The following is a 23793-nucleotide window of genomic DNA, read 5'->3' on the forward strand; positions in this document are numbered from 1 at the left end:
CGACGAAGCAAGAAAAAACTTCAAAATGCAGGTTGTCGTCCGCTCCAGAGACAAGACAGACAGAGATATCATAAATTGCGCAACAGCAACAGCAACAGCCACTCCTCCCTCCCTTGTTTGACAAAATGTAAAACAAAACGCCGCCCCAACAAATGACATGATGGGAAATGTGTGAATCCGGGTCCCGCTCAAACGCATCTCAGAATGCAGCAACGTAATAGTGTGGATGTCATTTTGGTCGTCTCAATCCCCCATGTCTCTCTCTCTCTCTCTCTTTCGGCGTCGTCTCCTCAAGCTACGAGCGATTGCAAATTCGACTGGTGGTGATCTTGTCCTTGCTGGTCTGAGCGCGGCTTGGACGCGCCCGCGTCGGGACCGTCTCGTCGCTCCTGGCCCAAGCTGTGGCCCTGGTGCTCAAACATCTGAGGTTGGCCGTGTTGGTGCTGGGTCTCCAACAACCGCTCTTCCATTCGTCCATCACCCGATGACGTTTCCATCCTGAGATCCCCAGAATTCGATGGACGTCTCTCTTGTTTGGGGGGCTCCGCGTGGGTTGGGCCTGGAGTCGCGTGGCCCGGGTGGGCCTCTGTGCCTCCCATCCTAGCATCGTGCGCCTGGCCGACGCTGGCGACCGACGCCGAAGGAGAAGCGGACGTTGGACTGGCCAAGTTCTGCCTCATGACTGCGCTCGGGTAACCAGCCATGTCCACGTCCGAATGGCTTTGCTCTCCTTCGCCGACTTGGCTCATGCGAAGCTCGGGCTCCCTAACTTCTTTCCATGAGCACTTGGCGTGCTTCTTGGTACAACCCATGCATGCCGTCAAGTTTTTGAGACAGTCCATGTGCAATCTCCTGCAGCGGTCACATGGTGGTAGAATTCTTTCTCCTTTTGCAAGACTTTCCATGCGAGCCACCATTTCGGCTTTGAAAGGACCACCGTCGTCCTTTTCGGTAGATTGGGGGAAAGCGATGCCAGCCCGCGCTCCGTAAGAAGGGACAAGGTTTGATGGTGTGCTCGGAATGGGGATCGGCGACGCGTTTGAGAGAAGCATTTGCGAGTATTCTGCTTCAGTGTAAGGGAGTCCGTTGGAGCCAGCAGGTCCCGCAGTGGAGCTGTTAGGCCTCACTGCCTTGGCTCCTGATGAGGACTGGCCGCCAGTGGAGAGGAGGCTTGCGCCAGAGCCTCGACGCAGATGCTCGCCGTTGGAGCTCGGTTGGCCGCGGCGGTCGCTAACTGTGGTGAATTTGCTCAAAAGATCAGAATGGGTGGCGGGAGACGCGCCATTCCTGCCCGTTTCTGGCCCGTTCGACTCGGGTGGAGGTCTCGTGTTGACGGCCACGAAGCCGCCTTGACTGGGCGATTTATTCAATGCAGCCAGCGCAGCGCTCGCGTTTTGTCCCAGTCCGTTCATGAGTGCGACGTTGGATGGACTGGACGCGCGCACGGCGGCTGGGGTGTTGGTTGCGCGTCGATCGAGAATGGCCTGCTTACGGCCCTTGAGACGATGGTTCAATTGACGCGTGCGCGCAGCGACTGATGATTGAAATCAGCAAATTGATTGGCAGCTTCGGTGTGCAAAAACAAACCTTGATCCGCCAACTGACAGACTTGGGCCAAGTTCTTCTCCAAGATTTCCAGAGTGCCGAGCTCTTTTTCCTCATCTTCGACAATGGGTTGCGGGGGTATCATCTTCTGAGGTATTCCACTGCTAATCAAGACAAAGTCTTCCTCGCTGATCTGGACCCTGCACTGCTTGGTATAAAACTGGCAAACACGGACGCCCTCACTCATTTGGCCGAGGGTAAACTGCTCGGGCTTGTTGCGCGCAAAGTCGACAACATCGAGCCAGGTGACGGTGGCGCCATCCTTGCCGTGCGATTTGAGGACCTTGGGGGGTCCGTCGAACAGGCGCTCAAAACGCTTTATGAGGATTGGGCCGAGCGGGCGCGCGCCCAGGTTGCAGGCCATGCTCTCATGGCGGTCGAGGACGCCTTGGTACTCGCCCAGCAATTGGAGAATGGAAGGGAGGGTGTCGTCGTTGGAGATGAGGGGCAAATCTTCCTGGTACTGGCGGGCGAGGTAATTGATCTGAAGGTGGTTCGAGGTTTTTGCCGTCTTTGGCGGAGGCGCAGGCGCGACGTGGGCCGGATCATGCGAAGGGCTCCGCTTGCGCTTCAGCTCGGCAGTCATGGTGGTAGAGGACGAGTGCGGGTGGTGGTGATGTTGGGGCTCCATGGTTCCAAGTGCGCTACGGGATCAGTCAGGGCTCAGGCAGAGCGGAATTGCGTTCGGAACGGGGAGTCTCGGCGGCGGTGCCAGCGCAGCGCCACTGGTAGGGCGAAACACGGCGACGGGGACGTGTTGCGACCGATGGCGGAGGAGGAACAACAGAGAACGAGAGGAAGAGAATGCAAAGAGAGAGCCGAGCAGGTGGTGCGGAGGGACGAGGTGGGAATCGGGAGAGTGGGAGTTGGAAGAGATGCGGGAAAGGGCGTTGATGAGGGTGCGGGCGGAGAGGGTGGTGGGACTGGGACTGGGACTGGACTGGATTGGGACTAGGGACGGCGGCGCAGAGGAGCTGGAGCTGGAGCTGGAGCTGGAGCTGGAGCTGGAGCTGCCGGGGCTCAGGCTGGAGACGAGACGGGGTGGAAAGCGCGCGCGCGGGTAGTCGGCACGCAACCAAGCCATGGCCAGGCGGGCGGCGGAGGAAACCCGTCACGTGTCGCCTGCGAAACGGGCGGGGGACCTCAGCCTCCACCGCGCTCCGTCTGCTGCCATTCCGTTCTCTTATTCCCGCAGCACAGCGCTCCATAACACATGCGGCGGCAGTGCACTTCCTTTTAGTCAAGCAAACAATTCATCCCGTGGCAATGCTGTAGCTGCACTGCACTGTAGTCGCACTCGCCCGGGCCAGCTAGCCCTGCGCCGCCATTCTGCCGCCCTCCACCGCCCCCGCCCCCGCCCCCGTCTGCGCCGGCACCTGCCGTCACCTGCATCCACCGCTGTGCCAATGCGCCGCCTCCCCGACTCTACCACTCCCTCTGCATCACCGACTCCACTCCCAATATTGCTCTGCTCCCTGCTATTTCACCCCAAATGTCGGAGCGAGGTCATTTTCGAGGCGGCAGAGGCGGTCCTCGTGGAGACCGCGGTGGTCGTGGAGGCGGCCGCGGCGGCGCCAATGCCGGCCAGCACCAAGACCGCCCTAAGAAGGAAAACATCCTCGACCTCGCCAAGCTCATGGACAAGGAAATTTCGGTCAAGTTCAATGCTGGAAGAGAAGGTCCGTTTTGCCAAGCTCCGTCTTCTCTCCTCACCGCTTACTCGAATCCGCAGTCACCGGCACTTTGAAAGGTTACGACCAGCTCATGAACCTGGTCTTGGACAATGTCAAGGAAATAATGCGCGGTAAGCTTCCACCCACCGTAGCTGTCCTCGTACGAGCTACTAACACGGCACCCAGATGACGAAGGCAATGAATCCCATCGCTCGCTCGGCTTGATTGTCGCACGTGGTACTCTTCTTGTTCTCATTTCTCCACTCGATGGCAGCGAGGAGATTGCAAACCCATTCGCTCCCCCCGAGGATGAGTAAATGAGACCATCTGACAACGACAAGAAACTTTGACGAGATCCGCGCCGGAACGGATCCTGACTGAACCTTGCAGTCAACCTTTGGCCATACCCACGCTGCGATGCCGTCACATACCGAACCATTCTTCAGGAGCATGCAGGAACAAAATCCGGGGCCACAGAAATCGTGCGCAAAATCTGCCGAAGGCGTGGCATGAAACGTTGGGAGATGCCATCGGCATACCATGAGCGGAAACCAAGTTTGGAACAACCGCGGCTTGGTCATAGATGTATTCACAGCAGCAATATCGAGATTGACGACACAGGTCAAAGCTTCGGAGCCGCCGTGGTGTCAATCTATAGCGGGTGCTCAACCCAATGCCGTCATCAGCTCAATGCTAGCTACCTGCTCTACAAAGCTTACTGCTGGTCCGTACCCGTGTACACTCTTTTTGGGAAGCTCGTTTTCAGCAGACCAACCAACCCGGGCCTGCGGTGATCGCCGGGCTCTGACGTCGGCGACAGTTCTGGCGGAGCTGTCGGACGTCCGAGACGCCATGTAGTTTCCGTATTCGGTTAGCTGCCCTCCAGGCTCCGCGTCAGCGTTCGTAGCGGGCATGCACATCGTTTGCGCATTGCTTTCCTGATTGGATCCGCACCGAAACTATGTGACGACCGTTGATACCCAAGTTCTGATAGCTCTCCGCTCTCGCCTGCTTGTGCAGCTCTTCGCACTACACTCCCAAACAATACCCAACCACCACCGCGCCATTACGCCTCAGTGGCCAAACGACCCGCAAGTTTCCCTGCAACATATCTGACTTGAATGTTGATTGGTAGTCTGGTGAGACTTTCGCGAATCTCAAAACAACACCTCAAACCAAACATTTCGCCCCGTGTGTGAAGAAACTGTCTGACCTGGTCTGAAGGGCCAACGACACCTTGAAGAAAGAGCTGTAGTCAAGACTTGAAGGTCATGTAATCAAGTTTGAAGCCCTGAGCTGCTTTTACTGCAGCCAATGTGCCGCCATCCGCACCTTTTGAGTCGACTTGGTTGATTCTCAGAAAATTGGACTGGAAATCTTCCTTCCTGTTTGGGACAGCGTAATCTGATTGGTCCACCTGACCAACGGCCAGGCTGCTGACCAACCACCCGCGACCCCGCACAGTTCGTCTTGGAAGAACCAAAGACCCCGCTGTAAGCTCGCTGGACCTGCTGCTTGCACAATTTCTGCGGGCCTTTGGATGAAAGGATTCGGCATACCTCACAGCCAATGCCATCTTGCTTAGGTATCCTTGACATGGTCGCAACCACCACTGACTACTCGCGTTCTTTGGTAGTAAGCACATGGAGCTGTCATCAATATCAGGAACCTTCAAAGAGGACTCGTCAAAATCCTTCGCATGACGCTTATATCAGCGTTCCTACCAAGCCTGCCTAGGCGCATTCATTACTCGAGCGGTTCTCCACAACATTTAGGCGTTGGATGACGAATGTGGTGAGACTGCAGAGTTGCAAAGAATCAGTGAGAATTCCATTGTTAAGCAACGTCGCCAGTGCAGAAGCCTTCTCCGGTAGTACAGAGCTTGATCTCACGTCTTTCACTCGACCTCGTTGAAAGTTTTCGTCAATCACCCTTTTTCCAACGAATGCAATTTTAAAGCCACAGACCGTGTCAAACATGGCTCTCGTCGCAGCAATGCACTTCTCAGAGGGGGAGAGGCAGATACAGCGACTCATGAACCCATCTTTGAGAAAACTGGATAATCCCACAGCTCCGACACTTACACACCAGGCCGCTTTTGCGCTCAACAATTTTCCCCTCATCGCACTCGGTGCGCTTGACTCTCAAGACCGACCATGGACAACTCTCCTTGGCGGGTCACCCCCGCTTGCACAACCACTTGGCGATTCTCTCGTTGGAGTTCAAGCTAAAGTCAATGCAGCATCAGACCCAGTCATCGAGGCACTCTTTGACGCAAAACAGCACCAGGTGAATGGACAGGTCATCCGGGAAGAAACGCCTGGAAAAATGATTGGCGGTCTGCCGATTCACCTTGAGACCAGGAAAAGAGTGAAAATCTTTGGAAGAATGGTTGCCCGGAAGCTCTCACTAGGCACAGAAGACGAGCGTGTCGGGGACATCCAATTGTTCTTCAATGTTGAGCAAAGTCTGGGGAACTGTCCCAAGTATATCAATGCAAAGCAAATTGTTCCTACTACGCCTAGTCCACACCTGGAGTCGACAGGTAGCATTCTTTCACCAGCGGCACAAGAACTGATTTCAAAATCAGACCTTTTTTTCATCAGCTCTTCAAACTTTACAACGGACATGGACACAAACCACCGCGGCGGACCCCCTGGATTTGTGCGGATCATACAGTCGAAGCATTCCGAGACCGCCAGCATAGTCTATCCCGAGTACTCTGGCAATCGTCTTTACCAGACACTCGGGAACCTCCAGTCGACGCCTCGCGCCGGCATTTGTTTTCCAGATTTCGAGACGGGTGATGTTCTCTATCTGACGGGAAATACGGAGACCTTGGTGGGCGCCGCCGCGGCAGCTGTAATCCCTCGCAGCAACCTCGCCGTGAAAATCGCCATCACTGCCTCTCGCTTCGTTCGTCAGGGCCTCTGCTTTCGTGGAATCCCCGGTGAACGCAGCCCCTATAACCCCCGCGTGCGCCCGCTTGCTTCAGAGAGCAGTCTCTTGGCGTCTCTCGCCAACCTTGGACCAGGAGGAATACAAGCAGAGAAGGAATTCAACAGCGCAACTCTTACAGCCGCGGAGCTTCTTGCGCCCACGATCGGCCGCTTCTCCTTCTCCCTGGACCGGCCTGCGTTGATTCAGCCAGGCCAGTGGGTCGCGCTGGATTTCTCAGACGAGCTCGACATTGGCTACAGCCACATGCGCGACGACGAGCCGCAGTTGCTCAACGACGACTTTGTCCGCACCTTCACCGTGTCATCTGCACCTCCCCTCCTCTCTTCATCCTCTTCCCCTAAACCCACTTCCACTTCGCCTTCCGCTCCCCCTGTCCAAGTCGCTCTGAGCAAAACTTTCACCATAACCGTCCGTCTCATCTCCAACGGCCCAGCGACGTCGTTTCTCTTCAAGCACATTCTGCGATCTCCTGGGTGCTCCTCCGCTCTCCGGTCCCTCTCGCTCCCCGTCCGCGGCTTTGGCGGCTCGTTTTCGCTCCTCCCCGCACGCTCTCACCTCCACAATAAGATCATTTCCCCGCCATCATCGCAGAATTCTCTCTCAACATCTCAACCCACCCCCTTTGTCGCTGCTGGCGTCGGCATCACACCCCTGCTCGGCCAACTCTCCACTCTCGAGGCTGCCGACTGCAGTGTTCGCCTCTACTGGTCACTCCACCGCGCAGACGCTCGGTTTGCACTCGCGGTCTTGCGTGCTTGGCGCAGTGACCCCGTCTTCAAGCGCGTTTGGGGTCGTGTGACGCTTTTTTTGACGGGCGAGATTGAAGGTTCTGAGGATGGTGCCGTGGTGCAGGAGCTGGAGACGTTGGGTGCGGTAGTGCAGACGCGGAGGATGGTGCGCGAGGACTTGATGGGCGAGGGAGGCGGTGCTGACGGAAACAGTGGCGAGGTTGAGGGAGGCACCAGGTGGTTCGTCTGCGCTGGCAGAGGCTTTAGAGAGGAAGTGAGGACGTGGCTGGAGGCGGATGGATGCGAAGTTGTTAGTGAGGAGTTTGATTTCTGAGGATAGGTTTGGTGTCAGGCTCTCGCCTGTCCCACTGCCTTTCTCATGCCGACCCTTGTTCCTCTATGATTGCTATTTCGTTGGGTGTTGTAAGCTTCACGGCAAACCCACAATTTTTAGTAGGTTGGTTATATGGAGAAACTGAGATTCGCTCAAACCAGAAGAGATGGGCGTGAAAGGGGAGGAGAAATGTGATGGTATGGTGGCAAGATAGACGCTTCGAGCAGATGATTCCATTCATTGCATACTGAATCAAAACACAACACACGTATCATGACAGCAGAAACCAACTTTAAAAACATTGCATGAGTATCTCGAGAACCGACAAACACATCCTAAGCGTAACGATGGCAGCAGACGACAGCTCCCCAGCTCCACCCGCAGCAGCGAACGGTTGCTCTCAGAACGCAGCCGCAGTCAGTCCTGAGAAGTATCATTTTTTTCTTTCCAACCCCGGCAGTGCCAACACTCCAGAAGACAGCGGCATTTCCAAATAAAACGCGTAGCAAATCGCTAATGCCAATGTGAACGACGACGCTGCGGCACCCATCCATCCATGTTCGGGGAAGAAGGAAGGCAATCACAATGCGAACGAGCGCACCAATAGAACGGAGAAAAGAAAGAGAGATGGGGGGAAGAAGCACTTGCATTGATCGAAGAGAGGTGGGGAGAAAAGGACGCAAAAACACTTGGTTGCTTCTGTCTGCACCTTGTTGCTGCTCCTCGGCCCCTTCCCTTGCCGAGAGAGTTTGTGCACAAGACAGATAGATAGACAGACAGACAGACACGAATAAAAAACGAAAAACTTTTTGCTGAGGAAGTGAAAGCACGAGGAGCAGGCTTGGAGGGGGGAAAGGGGGGTAAACGAAGGATCAAACCTAAGCAGTGAAACAAAACGAATGCAATCGCCCTTGTGCGTGCGTGCGTGCGTGGTAGTACCGTACATGTCCATCGCTTCAGTTCCTTGACCCAGATTTCTTGCTGTGGCTGCTACTACCGCTAAGCCAGCCTGATTGATTGATGCATTGTCCATCCTGTCCTTTTCCATCTAGACGCTTGAACGATTCGTTGCACTTGCTACCAACTCGACATTCCCCGCAAGGACGAAGAGGAAGATGATGTTCCTGTTGTCATGAGGGTGGAATGACCCAACGACCAAAAGAGAAAATTAAAGAGGGCGCATAAGGATGACTATGATGCCACAGACAAACAGACAGATTAGACTTTGTGCACGAGGACCGCGCACTCATCCCAAGAGGGGACAGTTTACGAATCCTCCTCAACTACTGCTTCCGCTGCCGCGGCGCTGGCCCAGCTGCTGCAAAAAGATTGCGTAGTTGTCGCGTGCCGCAGGCACGTCTTCGAGAAACTGGCGCATGCCCTCGAGCATGGGCTCGTTGACGCCCTCGCCCGCGTCACGCAGCATCATCTGCGTGGTGGGCGCATCGATGAAGGAACCCAGCACGCGTCTCGCCATCTCAAGAACCTTGGGCGAGATCTGGACTGGCGGTGAGTGGTGTTGGACCGGCTGCTGCTGCTGCTGTTGCTGAGGTGGACCGTGGTGCGGTTGCTGGTGCGGCTGCTGCTGTTGCTGGGCCATCATCGGATGAGGAGGGTAGCCAGGCTGGTGCTGCTGGTGCTGCTGGTGTTGCTGAGGCGCGAACTGGTTGTGGCCATGGGGCGGCCACTGCTGGTAGCCCTGTTGAGGCGGGAACGGCTGCTGATGATGTTGTTGGGGCGGATAGATGGGCTGCTGTTGTTGCTGTCCAGGAATGCCGCCGAATGCTGGGACATTGTTCATGGGCGAAATGGAGTGTCCAGGATGCTGGTGATGAGGCGAGTAAGCAGGAGGTTGTTGATGATTCAGAGGAGTCGGTGCGTGTGGTGTAGGAGCCTGTGGCGCACCACCACCTTGCACTGGAGCATGGCCACCAGGTGTACTGTAAGCACCAGCTGCGTCTCCTTGAACCGGCGTTCCCTGAGAGGAGCTAACTGCATCACCTGTCTTCACCACCAGCAAAAGCAGCAAGAGATTATCTTGCCGGGGAACTTCAACCGTGACATTGTCCAACATCTCAATGCAAGCAGGGAGAGAACTTGCACCTGCCGAGATCGGAAGGATATAAGCATCGCGGACTCTATCATTTCGAGCCTTTTCACGATTGAGGACAGCCCACTTCGCCTTTTTGTTGTTGAAATAATCAAAGACTGCTTCGTACTGAGCCCTGTCCTCAGAAGTTGTAGGGCTGAGGGACAGAATGACAACGTCGTGAACTTGGCTGGCCCGCATGTTGACGATGTAGTCTTCCGTCCTAGTCATCTCGATGCGTCCATTGATTTCTGTGGGCTGAGGGATCAGATCGGCATAGGGAATAACCTGGCCCACGTCGCCTCCGCCAGAGAAACGAGCCACGGTCTTGAATGCAATGTTACGGCTAGGCATGGCGATCTCGCCCCGCCATTTGATGCTTGGGTCTTCGTCAAGAGCTCCAGCATCATTTTCATCCTCATGGAGAAGACGATCAATGTCTGGGTCCTCGCCTGGTCCAGATGGTGCTTGCTGCTGTGCGGAGCTTTGCCGGTGGCGGAACTGTGGCGCACGTTGATGGTTCTCATCTGGCGACTGTACACTTGACCAGACCTTGTTCAAGTCGAAATTGGATGACGAGCGTCGAGCCGATGTATCGAGTTGAGGGGGTTGCTTGTCGTTGCCAACATGCTCTGGCAGCTCCACCTGCATTGGACTGCCACCCTCTTGGGGGCTCATGGAACGGCCCTCCTTCTCAGCCTGACTCTCCCTGCGAACAGGAGGAGCGAAACTGGCGTCATCAACGGCCTGTTTCTCGTCCGCATCATCAATGATTTCGTCTCCCTTGTGAGTCTTGCGGTACCTTGGGCCGACAACCTCCTCATTTGTCAAAATTGACTGCTTCTCCGCTTGCTCTTTCAAATATGCGTCTTGTCGCTTCTGCTCCTCGCTTGCCATTTCCTGCGCGGACATGACGGCAAGCTGTTCAGGCGACAAGGACCCAGCAAGCAGACCGGTCAGCAGTTGTGGATTGCGCGGAAAATTTGCAACAATGTTTCGGAATTGCTGCGCGTAGGCAGATGGTCCTTGAGGGAAGTGTTCCATGAGGCCACCTTCGATTTGGAGGGCGAAATGAGTACCGAGCGAGTCGGGCGTCTCCCCATCGGGAACCCTATAATCCCCCTTCGAAGCATCTTTGATTAACTTTGCGAGATCACCACGGAGCTTGCTTGCAGCTCTCTGGCGATCAGGGGGCAGCTCATCGATGGTGACTGGCTTGGCAGGAGGCGCGGACTCGGGAGTTTTCTTTTCTTGGGGAGTCGACTTGCGGCGTTTGGCTGCAGACTCGGTCCCAGTCTCCGCACGCCTCTTCTCACCAGCAGGTATCGATTCTTGAGGACTCTTAGTCTGGCTAATTAGCATGATGTATTCCAAGGTCGTAGGTCCTTTACTCACTTCAGAGTTGCCATTGGCAGTCTTCTCTTCAGGCTCTTGGGCAGTTGGAGTAGCCTGGGGTGGGGGCGCAGGACTAGATACTGGTTGAGGTTTTGGACTGGCAGCCTCTTCGCTATAGGCGGCGCGAATCTCGCTCTGGCGCGACTTTCGGGACCTTTTGCCCTTTTTGCCCTTTGTCTTCTTCTCATCCTGTCTGACGTCCCAAATCTTGATGCCATTCTTCAAAGCTTCAACCGTGTCTGGGTGTCCGTCTGGGTTGCACTGCTCGCAGAGGTAGCTGTCCGGCTGTTTCTTTGGGTCTTCAGTCAAGCCCATGCAGTCGTTGTGTTGCCAGGCGTCGCATTTGTCGCAGCAAATCATCATGCGACCGCCCTCATCGTCGTCGTCGATGCCACAAATGCACCTAATAATGGCGTCGTCTTCGCCATTGTCGTCATCGTCATCGTCCTCGGGTTCTGGCTGAGGTTTGTTCGCAGGCTTCGACGTCTTTTTGGTGGACTTGCGCTTCGGGACGGGAGTGTCGGGCAAGTCGCGGTCCTTTGTATGCTGGCCTTTGGTGGCGCGGCCCGAGCGACGTATCTCTTCTGTAGGCAATGGATTAGCAGAGGCTGTGGGAATGGTCGAGGCGCAAACGACGCCGAAAGTGTCGAGCAGAGACGCGCCATGGCAGTGCTTACCAGTCATGATGCGGCGAGACACAATCACACGTCACTGAGAGATTGAGCAGGGCAGGATGGCGGTTGTTGAGGGCTCAAAAGAGATATGTCTCTCGCTCAATCACGGCGTTGCTACTACGGACAGAAGACTGAAATGACGATGATGCGACACAAGATCAAGCGGCGAGCTCCAGGTGCCTAGCCAAGTCGCTGCAGCTATACAGGTCCCCGTCCTCCACTCTCCAAAGTCGACAGAATGAAGCTGGTCGGTAGCGTGATGTGCGCCGACCAGGCGCGATCGCGTGCCCGAGCTAAGTCCTTGCTCAGTGGCGCGTTCCGGCCTCGGGTGGACGGAGCCGGCGAGGAAGTTATGCCAATGGCAGATGCGACTGAAGTGTCGATGAAAAGGAGGCGGCGCGCGTGTGGTGAAGGGTGGTGACAGGTGAGAGCAAAGTGTTGGTGGTTGAGCTGGTGGAGGTGTTGTTGCGCGGTGAAATGTGCTCGTCGGCAGCCGGGAAGAGTGGAGGCACCGCCTGCGCCTGCCACTTGGCGGCCCTGGCGTCATCACCTTCGCACGTGACCGCCCTTCCCTGCCTGACCTCGGGTCAAGGTACCTAGAAAGGTAGTTGCGTAACCAGAAAGCTTCTTCGACACCCGACTCTTCTTCTACAACCACCATGGCAGATGTTCGATCTATGCTCCGCGCAGAGCGTGCCTCTCGCTCCCAGCCTCAACAAACTCGCAAACCTGCGAAACCCGCTCCTCCGCCGGCTCCCGTCGCCAGCAAGAAGCGCAAGCCCGAGCCCGCCGACGACCAAGTTGAAGAGGCCGCTCGAAAGCGGGCGAAGGGCCCCGCATCAGACGCACTTCCGCAGGGATTCTTCGATGATGGCGTGAGCAGGCGCGACGCATTAGGCGAGCAGGACACAGCCGTCGAAGCGAACGATTCGGCAGCTCCAGCTGAACCGGCACCAACTGCGGCGGCACCTCAACCTCCCACACAAGACGCACAACCAGCAGCTCCGGCAGAAATCGACGAGGACGAGTGGGCGGCATTTGAGCGCGAAGTCGCTGCTTCACCTCCCCCCGAGCGCTCGCGACTGGCCGCTATCAACGCGGCAGCCACCATCGAGGCCAAGCCCATGACAGCCGAGGAGCTAGCAGCACAGGCGAGAGAGGAGCAAAGCAAACAGCGAACAAAGCGGGAGGAGGAGTTGGAAGCCGAAAAGGAAGACGCCATTCGACATCTTGAGGAAGAGTTTGACGAGATGGATGAGCTGGAGCAAAGGGTTCGAAAGCTGCGGGAACAACGAGAGGCTTTGCGACGGACCACTGAAAAAAGCGGAGACGATACTGTGCCCACAACGGAAGAGCTTGATCCTACCAGTCAGAAAGATGAAGAGGACGACGATGATGAGGAGGACGACGACTTTGACGATTTTGACGACTGGAGATTCAGAGGACCTTGAACCTCGAAACACCATGGTTTGTTTTCAGCGGCATTGCGGGCGTTCATGGGTCTCACATTGAACTGTGGCACAAAAGCCAGTTAGCCACACCTCCAAGCGGCCAATTCTGCATCTGCATACTCACATCAACAAGTCGGGAGTTCAGAATACGGCTTTTCGGTGATCCTGGGAAAATACACCAGGACGACGAGCATTGTGTTACGTACCAAAATGGCATAAATTTCAACTGAATCCGGGATTATAGACGGATCCGACCACAACAAGCATTCAACACGGCTCTTTGTTGCCGCTCTGTAACTTTGACGGAAATCGCTTTCCTCTTCATACTATCCGGCTCTCGCATTCCTTCACTGTATGCCTACCTCTCCATCACGGCAACCTCGCCTCCACATCCCCACTCTCGAACCCCACACATGCGCCCTCATCTTCTCCACCTCACACCCCTGTTGCCTTTCCCACGTACCCGATTTGCCTTACTCGCTCTCAAGCGCCAATCCCTGTTTACATGTCATGTCGCTTCTGGATGTCCAAAGACACTCACTGCCTGATGCGTCTGTTAGGTACGTATTGGGCGCTTCCGCGGAATACTCTTTGTATGAACGATGAACGAGAGCGACTTCTGACAAGGTCAAGAGTTCATGAGCAAATCATCAAAAGGATTATCGACATAAAATAATTTTGTGAGGCACGATGAGTTCGGGAGGTAAGGATACGACTCAACCATGAAATTCACCTCGAGAGACAGGGACAAGACTTGACGCAAACGCTAGTTCAAAAGCTCTTCGATTTGATGTTTCAATGCTGCGCTTCCTTCCTTGCAGTTGAGCTACGGACAAACATGAAGCATGGCGCGGAAAATGAAGCAAGCCAGCGTTCCGTGTGGGAGTCGAGTACAAGAGGTTGTTAGAGTTAGATGGCGATTAGAGAGACCCGTGAACGAGCAAAACACCGCAGCTATTCGAAAGAGGATAACGACAACGGCAGCAGCACCACCACCACCTCCTCCACACCCGTCCATCTCCTGTCTTGCCTTCTTCGTCTGTCCCAGCCCCTTGACTATTCCCCGTCTCCTGACGCCCGCTGTCTGCTACGTTAGTTGGGCGCGAACCCCAGATTATCGCCCACAGATGTAAAGTCTACCTTCCAGTCGACAAAGAACAGACTGCCCAAGAAGACAGCCGTCGTGTATACCGTGATGACACCCCACAGCACTTCATACCAGATGGAGCCGCGGCCCCACTTCTGCCTCTTTCGCTCCTCCTTGGGATGCGCGACGCCAGTCTTGGGATCGCGGTCGAGCAGCTCCTCGCGGTCGGGCACCGTGGGCGGGGAGATGGCGTACAGCAGCGGAACCAAAAAGGCCGTGAGCGTAACGACCCACAGCATGGGCGGGAAGAAGGCGTGCGTGAGCAGATAAATGAGGGCGTGGTGCCAGTTGTCGCCATTGCGCGTAAAGGCCCGCGCGGTGCTGACGCCGACGGCCGCCAGCAGAAACGCGACGTACAAGAGGTGGATCCAGGCGTGTGAGTCGATGACGACGACTTTGAGACGCCGCCAGAGCGGCGCGCGCCGCACTGCGTCGCGCTCGTTCAGCTCGTCCTTGATGCTGCCTGTTGATGAAAACGCCATCGGTTTGCCTCCTAGCCACTTGGGTAGGATGAAGCTTCGGAACACGGTGATGGCGTGGTACGGCGCCATCCACATCATGGCTGCCGAGTCTCGCTGCGCGAGCCGGTACCCGGATGGCAGGAAGTAGATCCAGTCGTGGATGAGGGAGAACATGAGCGCGATGAATGCCAACTGTGTCTGCCGGCGCAGCTCTGTCGCGTTGGTATAGGCCACAAGTGTTCCCCCTGAAATGAGAACGACCGGAATGGTGAAGAGCGCGATGATCAGAAAGAGCTTGGAGAAGGCGTCTACGCCAAACATGAGGCCAGAGACTCGCTGCAGAATGGTCATTTTGCGAACAAGAGGGCCATACAGACAAAAGCGCTGTTTTATAGCGCTTTGGAGCGTCCCCAGTGTCCATCGCGTGCGTTGCTTGAGGTGGCCAACGAAGGAGTCTGGCACTGTGCCCCACTGAAGGGCTTCGTGGACGTATGCGGTCTTAAAGCCTGCACCGAGGAGAAGACTGATCAATCGTTAGCAAAATCTCCAGAAATTGTAGTCCCTCGAATCCTACGAACCTGGAAGTAAAGGTATCCTCAGCAAGAGTTCCAGTTGGCCAGCCCCCAATGTGTTCGAGCGCTGACCGACGAATGATGTAGCCCGAGCCCGTACACCATGCAACGCCACAAGTGTCTTTTGTGACCTCCATGACGTGGATAAAGGCATCAAGAGACTGCACAAGAGGGTCACTCGAAGGAACGTTGTAAAACATTTGCGGCGGGCAGGCCAGAGCCATTTCCGGATCGAGGAGAAGATGTCCAATCAGAGCACGGAGCCATTCCGGCTCAGGTATCATATCAGCGTCCAAAGCGGCGATAAATTCACCAGGGCCACCAGGCAAGGTGGTGACGAATTCCGTTCCAGCAATGAGGTTGCCCGCCTTTGCATGGTGCGGGACTCCAGGAGTCTTGACCCTTGCAAAGTAGTGTACGTTGGGATAGTCCATTGCCATTTCAGTGATGGCCTTCTTCAATTCCTGGTCACCCCCGTCGTCGAGAATTACGACGCGGTAACGTTCCCTGGGATAGTCGACGTTGCATGCCGCGCGAACGGTGTCGAGAACGACGTCGACGTCTTCTTTGCAGGTCGTGATCATGACATCAATAGTCGGTGCAGCCTCGCCGTACAGACGAAGCTTTTGCCTCTTGCGATTCTTGAAAGAGAGGAGCGAGTAAATGTGGTGGAACATCCCGGGCACTGCAGCGAAGTCAGTTTACACCTTCTCCGTGATTAAGGATTTGCCCATACCAATGACCATTATTTCTGCAGCGATGAAAAACCACGCCATGACGTAGACTCTCCCAAACTTTTGTTGAGCCTCGAGCGTATACGCGAACCGGAACAGAAAATACAGAAAGTACGTTGCAATTGCCGCAACTGTGAAAAGCGGGCAAGTCTTGTGCAGAACAAACTTCCACCGTGGCAGCCTGTCGACATCGTCTTTGACGTGGACTCTCTCGATAGTGTAGGCAGTTTCGGGAAGTTTGAAGTCGAAGCTGCTCGCCATGGAAATCGCCGAGGCCCGATTTTCTGGTTTGGCGTTCAAGGGAATCTTTGAAGTGATCAGCTGACTTTCTCGTCTCCCGCTGGTTCCACATGAAGTGACTGTGTTTTTTACCTCCGAATAAGGACTGGAGATGGAACATTGTGTAGATCCATCGGACAGTGGAGTAGAAGGTGCTACATAGGAACCTCTATGCGAATGTCCGCCATGGGAAGGTCTTGGATGCTCAGGGAGATACAGTTGGGAAACGAGGGAGGACAAAGAATACTGAGAGTGGCGGGGGCTTGCATCCTCACAAGCAGTGATGCCGTCGAGGTTATCTTGATTGGAGAGGGCAGCATCCGTCTCAGTGGGACTCAATGGTCGATATGATCCTCCGCCAGATTCAGTAGGAGAGGGGACGAGGAAAACTCGAGAGCTCCGCTTGCCTTGAGAATCCCCACGAGAGTCCCCCATTGTACCAGTGGTTCAGTCCAGCAAAGCCGCCCAGCAAGAGTATTTTGCCGTAGGATGAGGAAGAAAGGAATCACTCCGGAGAGCAGTGAGGAACGTGTACCATTTAGTTGCGGTCGTGACGGGCCAAAGCTGCGGTTTCACATACACCAAAGCCATATGGGGACGGGGGTTACCAATACATATACAAGGGAAGTCACGAGCCGTGTCCCCCTCATCTAGGGTACTCTGGTTAGGTATGAGCGGCAAGTTCGGACTGTTACTGGCCCTGATTTCAGGTTGACCTTGCCGTTTACAGCATGCCCAATGCTGGACTACGCCCTATGCATAGATCCCAACTTGTTGCATCTTCTTCGGAGACGGGTCTTTCATCCAGAGGCAAAATTGGGAGATGTGGATCCGGAAAAGCATAATCTGGAGTAAAAGACGACGGTCATGGCAGAAGAGTGGTTGTCTTGAGCAGACTCGGACATACCAGTGGAGTTTTCCACTCCCAATATAGCGAGCAGCCTAATCTCACTCTTTCCATACTGCCTGAGATACCCGGACCGGAAATTCCAGCTTCGACGCGTGCATATCATTTGGCGGAAGTATCCTGGGCAGTTAGCGACAAGGGGCGTGGTCGCGGAAGAGAAGGTCTCAAGTCACCCAAGGGGCAGTTTTGGAAGCACCCTTGTCTTGTGAAAAACTATTGGTCGAGCAAAGACGGCAGCAATAGAATGAACAGGTCATGCTCTTGCTTGACCCTTTGGTACGCGGACATGGAAATAGCTTGGGGGCCGTTTCAAAATCCCTTCAGCGCGGCAGACGGCGGCGAGTCTTAGGGCTTCATTTTTTTGTTCTCGCGGGACGGACTGCCATCAAGGAGTATGGAAGAATTCCATGGGAGTTTCAAAGGAGCCGTGCCTGACGATCCGGTTGCGAGCATTCAAACGATCCTGAATGATTGCCGATTAACACGCATAAAGAGCTCGAATATGTCAGGGGAGTAGTTGCATTGGGAGCAGCTGATGTCGTAGACGGTAGAATAACATGTGGAGCTAGTCGGGGTTGGTAGTCGAAGGTGGTGGATTGCCGGGATGTGGCTCCGGACAGAAGCATATGGGTCGGGCCAGGACGCTACCCGGATCGGCTGGCCGTCGATCTTGGGAGAGCTTGGCAAGCTTGTGGTCAGATTCTGGGATTGCAGACAGCGCGACCCGAAAGGTGGTGGAGCTGCCAGCAAAGACGGAGCGAGGCGCAGTTGCGTCGTTAGGAGGGCCTGAGCGACCAGACTAGACCTGCCAGCGAAGAGGGCGCGCGCGTTTGAGCCAAGGGCCATGAGTGTCGACCACGTATGTCTCCGAGATGCCCAAGCAGTCGTCAGTTGGTGTTGTTTCGAGGTTGGCTTGGAGCCTCAGAAGCTTGGGTTCGGGGCGCGACGACGTTGCCGGCGCCGGTCCTTTCCTTACTCAGCTTCGCTTCTTTATCCACCTCGGCCCTCTCCTCAACTCTCCAGACCCGAAAAACACCCTCGCAAACCCTAGATTTCTCCCATATAGCCAGTGGCAAGCCTTCCCAGTTTACACTTCCCTTATTCCTTTACCTGCTTGGCATGTTCATCGTTTGCTGCCATACTTAATCGTCGCGGCTACATTTCGTCGAACTATCGATAACTTTCTTGCGACCCTTTGCCCTGGAATTGCTGCTTCGACCCTTTACCGTATCCTGTTCCTTGGAGGGATATGCTCATTTTGAGTTCAGGCTCTTCGTCATGTCCTGTCGAATTTTCTTCTTGGGCATGGCATATGTGCAACACTTACAGCTTCACACACCTCCTAAACACCAAAAGCAATGGCAAAGCCATCGACTGATCGGTGACGGCAGGACTGGAGCATAAACTCTCAACTAACAAATGAATCAGTCGTTTGCTTCCAAATCTTTCAAAGGATTGTCTACGTATCGAAATCGCTCTTGGTTTGGGGTCGTCTTCATACCCGTAGACCAGTAATTGCGGCCGGAAGCGATTCTCGTCGCCTACCGTGATCTCCACAGCAGACTTGGAATGTTTGTTTCGTTTCTTTGCATTCTATTTGTGGTGAAACGGCAGTCGCGTTTGGAAGCAAGCGACACACCTGAGACCGCCGTTTCATCAACCAGATTTTTGATTTTTTGGACAGGACCCGGCTCCCCAACCCTTAAGCGGAGATGAAATCAATAATTGCTTGCAATCGGAGATCTGAAGAGCCGGAAGCATCCCACAACGGGACGCGTAAGCGTCGTCGATGGACAAGTTGCGCGTCGCCCACACGTCCGTTCTTTGTATGCGCCTGCTCGTAGCGACTCCGGCTCCGGCACCTCATTCGGGGTATGCGCGCAGCAACTGGGTCAACCAATCGTAACTCGTCCGCGAAGTCTGATTTTCAATTGTCGAAATCTCTGGACGCGCCCGCAACCCTCAATCGGCGCAAAAGAATGGCCACAGGATAGGCGCTTCCTAGACCCTCAAGAAAGGACCACCAATCCTTGTCAACATCCAGTGCCCAACGACCATCACTGACGCTAGCTTCGGACCAAGCATTCATGGACATCCAAGTCTCTAGGTCGCAAAGTCTCGGCCAAGGGACCCGGCTGCCAACTCAAAACAACGAGTACATGGAGAGGGGCGCGGACGCCGAGGGCTCTGCAGCCGCGTGCCTCTTCCAACCGCCGGCGCCTATAAGAATAGAAATCTTGGCTGGGTGTTCCCTTTGCACGCTGTATTGGCCGGTTGACTTGCCAGTTTCTGCCTCCGTCGGAGAACGCGCGCTTGCCTCTTCGTCGTTCAGCGAACACTTGCGCAAAAGATGTCGCTCTCCATAGGCAACCAGGCACAGATACAAGACTGGAAGCAAGTAAGAACACAATATGGCGAAACCATTTTCCATCACGACCCGAAACGTTCAAAGGGACATCACATCGTTGGAGTGCTTCAACTGGACCGCAGGTTGTTTTCTCCCCGAATCACCTTCAGCAGCAGCGACCACCACACCCACACTCCTTTTCCACCTAGCTGTCTGACGCAGACTCAGTCTTTTCACTGGCAGTCTCCACCATTCCAGGACTTTCGCAGAGGCAGTCGCTGAGAACCCTGCAGCGACACCTCTGCCACACGGTCTTTGCAGGCCAGGCGAGGCGAGGCGAGGCAACGCAAAACAAAGCCGGAGCGCGCTTGATGAATCCTCAGTTGTCATAAACATGAGAACAGGACGCCATCTCGATGAAGCAAGACTGCTTACCAGGTGGTCAACCCATCGCCTTTCCGCAACTGCTGAAATGGATTCATTCCCCTTCTCGTTGCATGTCTTTGGCAAGTAACACTTTCTTTCCCGTCAATGCGAGGTTGTACGGCTCGTGACCCGGCGTGGGCCCCTACCTATCATCACATCAGGCTTTGACTGGGCGCGGCTGGGAGGACCGGTTGGTATACTCGAACTCGAACTCCTGACGCTTCTTTCGGCACGATGCTGCCGCAATCGCTACTAAGGAGAATGCAAAAACGAGGTACCTGCACCGAGAGATACAGTGATGGACCTGCATAGTGGGAGGTAATTGCCACGCCAAACGTGCCTGCGAATGCTTTTCCCCGTTCAGACCGCGACGGTTGGCATGATTGCGTGCAGAAGCTTCACACCTATATGTAGAACACAGATACGGCACAAGCCCTTTTCATTTGAAGGAGATGACGCTGTGAGGAGCAGTATGTGAATGGACAGAGTGTTTCCTGATATTCTTGACTTAGTTTCTCCTATAATATTCGTCTTTTCAAGCCACTGTCCCTTCTCCCACTGATGGTGGATGGCGGCCGAATATGGCAACAGGCCTTCACTTACATTGCGTGTATCGAAGGAAAGAAATGATACCCCTAAAACCACCACCTCTTTGTCGAGGAAGCATTCAATCGCTACATGTGGGTAGTATGGTGGCACATAAGACGCCATTTTCTGCCATTACATCATATCACGCCTGACTCAGGGAGCCATCATCCGCTGCTAGTCGCGCCTGAGGAGCATTCGTCCACTGCAGGCTGTAGCCAGACCGAGTCGAGCTGCGCGCAACGACACAAAGCGACATTACACTCCGATCTTACGGGCGGTGGTCACAGTGATTTGAAAGCCCTCTTGGCGTCTCTTTCTTGCTTGAAGTCTCGTGGATAGTTAGTCAGTTACGTGGTGACGTAGCTTTGCCATCGCTCAGGTAGCTGGCCAGGAATCCAGCAAGCCAGCTGGCAAGCAAGCAAGCAAGCAATAGGCGCCGATGGAGTCTTGACTCATGCGCACACGTAATCCGTCGTCCACACACAGAGCAGTCTGTCCGAAGCGTTTGCGTGTGGGAAAATTGGTGCAACGTCCTAGTGGCAAAAGCGTACGCGATGACGACAGAGTTGACTTGCGGCCGGGCGGCAAGGCGCCAGAGCAGCGCTTTCGTTGCGTTGGCGATGGAGCGGGAGGAGTGCAGCTACGGCATCAGTCGACGACTTCAATGTTAGCTGGAGAACAAGACATTGCGCTTCCGCCTCCTGAGTGAGCAAATGAGTTGTGTAGGGGAAAAAGATTAGATAGGGGCAGTGCGCGTGAAACCCAATCACGTGCTGCTTCTCGCTCGCTCACTCGCAGCGCCATCGCTATGAGTAGCCAATTTCAGTTTTAGCTACTGAGTGACGCAGTGAAGGATCGTCTCGAATGACTCTGATTCGCAGGCATCAGATGAGATGGGATGATTCGGGGGAGAGTGTTGATCTGATCATCGTGCGTGCTCTCTTACACACGCTTGCCATTTGCGTATTCGTTCGATGGCTGGCGCGCTGGTCCGATGGTCGGCGCAACAAGGGGGGGCTTACCGCCTGTCTGTCTGTGTCTTGCTTGGTCGCCGCCGTTGCGTATGTATGCGTGTGTCGACTTGCGTTGGTACGTGTGTGTAAGTAGGAGCACGTCTGACAGATTTAAAGATTGACGCGGAGGGATAGATCGTCGTTGTTTGCCTGCCTGTGGGCCAGCGAACGGGGGGAGGCTAGTATGATGTCTCGATGCCTGGAGGCAATGGCGTGGACGAATGGAAGCATTCATCGAGCGCCCGAACGAGTGCTGATCTGATCTGGACGGGGCTTGCGTACTTGCTGGCTTGCCTGGGGCGCCAGCCTGCCAGCCTGCTTGCTAGCCACCAAAACGGCGATGCGGCGTTGAGAGCGTGACCCTGTACGCAGATTGACATGGAAAAAGACTGGTAGGGCAGTGCGTTCCTGGCCGATCAGCTGGCGCTGCGCGCGCGGAGGTGGAGGATCAGTGGATGCGCAGGCGCGCCGTTGAAGCGGGTATGCAGGCGAGTGGGTGGTCAGATTCAGGCATCTCAATGTGCAGGGACTCGAGAATTCGATGTCATGACGGCGGGTGGCAGTACGCCTAGTCGCAGTGCAGCGCGGCGTGGGAGCGCGATCAGAGAAAGGGAGTGTTTTGTTGGTGGCTGAGGTCGGTGACAGTGACGAATCGGGCGACGCATCTTTCGTATCAGCCCTCTCAGGCTGCCTGGTGCATGACATGACATGGTATGGCATGGCATGGCATGGCATGGCATGGCATGGCATGGCATGGCAGGGTAGAATAAGGCGTGGGCGTGGCGGCGGAAGCGTGCGCGTTGGACTAGTCGCGGTAGAGAGTCTGTGGTGGTGTGTAAGGCACGTATGTACATGCACGGCGGAGGGATCGTCGCGGCCCTGTCTTGTGCTTGCGTATGTACATGTTTACTGGACACGTGCGTCGGTCAGGGAACCAGATGGGAGACCTGTCGGTTTTTTTTTTTTTTTTTTTTTTTTTTTTTTTTTTTTGCGTGGTGGTTAGGGGCAAGCAGCGACGTAGTTAGTGAGTTTGGACCCGGAAAACAGACGACGGACGCGCGCGTCACATCAAATTGGAGGTCGCCTGCTTCGGCTCCAGAGTACCGGGTCCCGCCTTCGTATCCGCACCGTTGTTGGCCGTTCGATGGGCTGAACCTTACACTGCACCGCTTTCTGCTTGGGGCAAGACATGCAACCGTGGCCAGCGGGTAGGTATGCGCTCGTGTGGAGAGCCGCAAGTCTGGAGGCGAAGATGATCAACAGCGCCCGCGGGGAGACACGAAACACGAACGCTGTGTTGCTTTACAGTGCCAGCGCCCACTGCTGCCATTGCAAGCGCCTCTCAAATCCTCCAACATGTCGTGGGTCGGTTTTTGATTTAATCAAGCCGTCTGCCGAAGAGCGGTATACTATTCAGGCTCGACGCATACGATTGTCTCTGAGCTCGGTTTCCTTCGACTCCATGGAGCAGCCAACGTGGTGTTGGTGTGGGGCCTGGCGTATGCCGTAGCACGCTTTGTACGCCCCTCAACTCTGCCTACCTCGCAACGTGCGTTTTCTTTGAAATTGACGACTCACGACTCAGGTGCGCGCGGTCCATTGCACCTTCCAATAATGACCCGCTCGTCTGCAACCGTGTTGGGAGAAGCGGGGGGATGCAAGGGTCCAATAAGTCCGAAACGCTGCTGAAGATATTCAAGCTCCGCAGGAAGGATTTTTGACAGGTGTGCAAAGCTCACCGCGTGTTTTGAAACGAGGTAGGTACTAGTGGAATGGTAGAGCTCGGGTTGCGGAGCAAAGTCTTGGAGCGGAATCGCCGACGTCAATAATTGTCAGGGCCGTTCAGGGGCGATGCGTTCACCGCTGGAAACAAGCTCAAGACGTTGGATGAATTGAAAGCATGGACAGGGATGTGCCATTGACGCGCCAGAGCGGCGGGACAAGATTAAACAGGTCAACATCGAGTCCGAGCCGTTGTTGATCTTTTGACGTCGATTTGACGCCGACTCACCGATGCAGGAGGCTCGAGCAAACGCGCTTCGGTGGATGTCAAAAGAAATCCTGGGTTAGCTGCATGGCGAGTGACAGCTCCCCAGATGTGACTCTGGTAGTCGACGACAGCTCCAAAGGCGCAACAGCAGTGGCGAATGAATGCTCCCGGACCACCGACAGTAGTGAAGCGGTAAATACTCCCCAGATGTGTAGCGCAGTATCGGGGGATCACCGTTTCTTTTCACACCCAGCGTGGCGCCCTCATATGCTGCCAGAGTGCCATGTCTGCGTCAAAATTTTGCCGCCACCTTTCCAATTGCAACTTGAGTGAAAGGCATCGCAAAGAAGACCGGACGTCAAAATTCAGTTGGCATGACGTCGAATTGATGAGCGGCGACGGGGAACCCCTGGCAGAGA

General features: G+C 55.1%; 7 protein-coding genes across 7 annotated transcripts; 3 read left to right on the forward strand and 4 right to left on the reverse strand.

Annotated features, from left to right (window-relative positions):
* Positions 1–290: 290 nt before the first annotated feature.
* IWZ02DRAFT_431576 (uncharacterized protein) lies at positions 291–2191 on the reverse strand (the record flags this gene model as incomplete). The annotated part of the gene is made up of 2 exons (XM_066766170.1): positions 291–1534; positions 1588–2191. 2 exons carry the CDS (start codon positions 2189–2191, stop codon positions 291–293), a joined length of 1848 nt encoding a protein of 615 aa, XP_066624588.1.
* Positions 2192–3097: 906 nt separating this feature from the next.
* IWZ02DRAFT_489012 (uncharacterized protein) lies at positions 3098–3595 on the forward strand (the record flags this gene model as incomplete). The annotated part of the gene is made up of 3 exons (XM_066769522.1): positions 3098–3284; positions 3338–3409; positions 3465–3595. 3 exons carry the CDS (start codon positions 3098–3100, stop codon positions 3593–3595), a joined length of 390 nt encoding a protein of 129 aa, XP_066624589.1.
* A 1660-nt stretch (positions 3596–5255) lies between these two features.
* IWZ02DRAFT_374894 (oxidoreductase-like protein) lies at positions 5256–7301 on the forward strand (the record flags this gene model as incomplete). The annotated part of the gene is made up of 2 exons (XM_066764787.1): positions 5256–7164; positions 7198–7301. The coding sequence occupies 2 exons, from the start codon at positions 5256–5258 to the stop codon at positions 7299–7301; spliced, it is 2013 nt and encodes a 670-aa protein (XP_066624590.1).
* Positions 7302–8464: 1163 nt separating this feature from the next.
* On the reverse strand, positions 8465–11563 carry IWZ02DRAFT_207502 (uncharacterized protein). The gene is made up of 3 exons (XM_066762657.1): positions 11463–11563; positions 10786–11369; positions 8465–10737 (listed from the first exon to the last, which is right to left on the reverse strand). Exons 1-3 carry the CDS (start codon positions 11467–11469, stop codon positions 8581–8583), a joined length of 2748 nt encoding a protein of 915 aa, XP_066624591.1. The 5' UTR covers positions 11470–11563; the 3' UTR covers positions 8465–8580.
* Positions 11564–12007: 444 nt separating this feature from the next.
* IWZ02DRAFT_207530 (uncharacterized protein) lies at positions 12008–13193 on the forward strand. The gene has a single exon (XM_066762658.1). The coding sequence runs from the start codon at positions 12119–12121 to the stop codon at positions 12908–12910; it is 792 nt and encodes a 263-aa protein (XP_066624592.1). The 5' UTR covers positions 12008–12118; the 3' UTR covers positions 12911–13193.
* Positions 13194–14002: 809 nt separating this feature from the next.
* IWZ02DRAFT_431581 (nucleotide-diphospho-sugar transferase) lies at positions 14003–16538 on the reverse strand (the record flags this gene model as incomplete). Its single annotated transcript, XM_066766171.1, has 3 exons — positions 14003–15041; positions 15097–15775; positions 15827–16538. The coding sequence occupies 3 exons, from the start codon at positions 16536–16538 to the stop codon at positions 14003–14005; spliced, it is 2430 nt and encodes an 809-aa protein (XP_066624593.1).
* Positions 16539–17001: 463 nt separating this feature from the next.
* IWZ02DRAFT_207535 (uncharacterized protein) lies at positions 17002–17978 on the reverse strand. Its single transcript, XM_066762659.1, has one exon. The coding sequence runs from the start codon at positions 17854–17856 to the stop codon at positions 17464–17466; it is 393 nt and encodes a 130-aa protein (XP_066624594.1). The 5' UTR covers positions 17857–17978; the 3' UTR covers positions 17002–17463.
* Positions 17979–23793: the final 5815 nt, after the last annotated feature.

Source organism: Phyllosticta citriasiana (assembly GCF_038021145.1).
Source record: "Phyllosticta citriasiana strain CBS 120426 chromosome Unknown IWZ02scaffold_4, whole genome shotgun sequence".
In the NCBI taxonomy this organism is placed as follows: Eukaryota; Fungi; Ascomycota; class Dothideomycetes; order Botryosphaeriales; family Phyllostictaceae; genus Phyllosticta; species Phyllosticta citriasiana.

Bases quoted from the DNA above. Each gene is read 5' to 3' on its own strand.
- IWZ02DRAFT_207502 (XM_066762657.1), bottom strand. The intron at 10,738-10,785 runs GTGAGTAAAGGA...CTAATTAGCCAG, and splicing joins CTGCCAATGGCAACTCTGAA to ACTAAGAGTCCTCAAGAATC.
- IWZ02DRAFT_207530 (XM_066762658.1), top strand. From the start codon at position 12,119: ATGGCAGATGTTCGATCTATGCTCCGCGCAGAGCGTGCCTCTCGCTCC.
- IWZ02DRAFT_207535 (XM_066762659.1), bottom strand. From the start codon at position 17,856: ATGGCCCTTGGCTCAAACGCGCGCGCCCTCTTCGCTGGCAGGTCTAGT.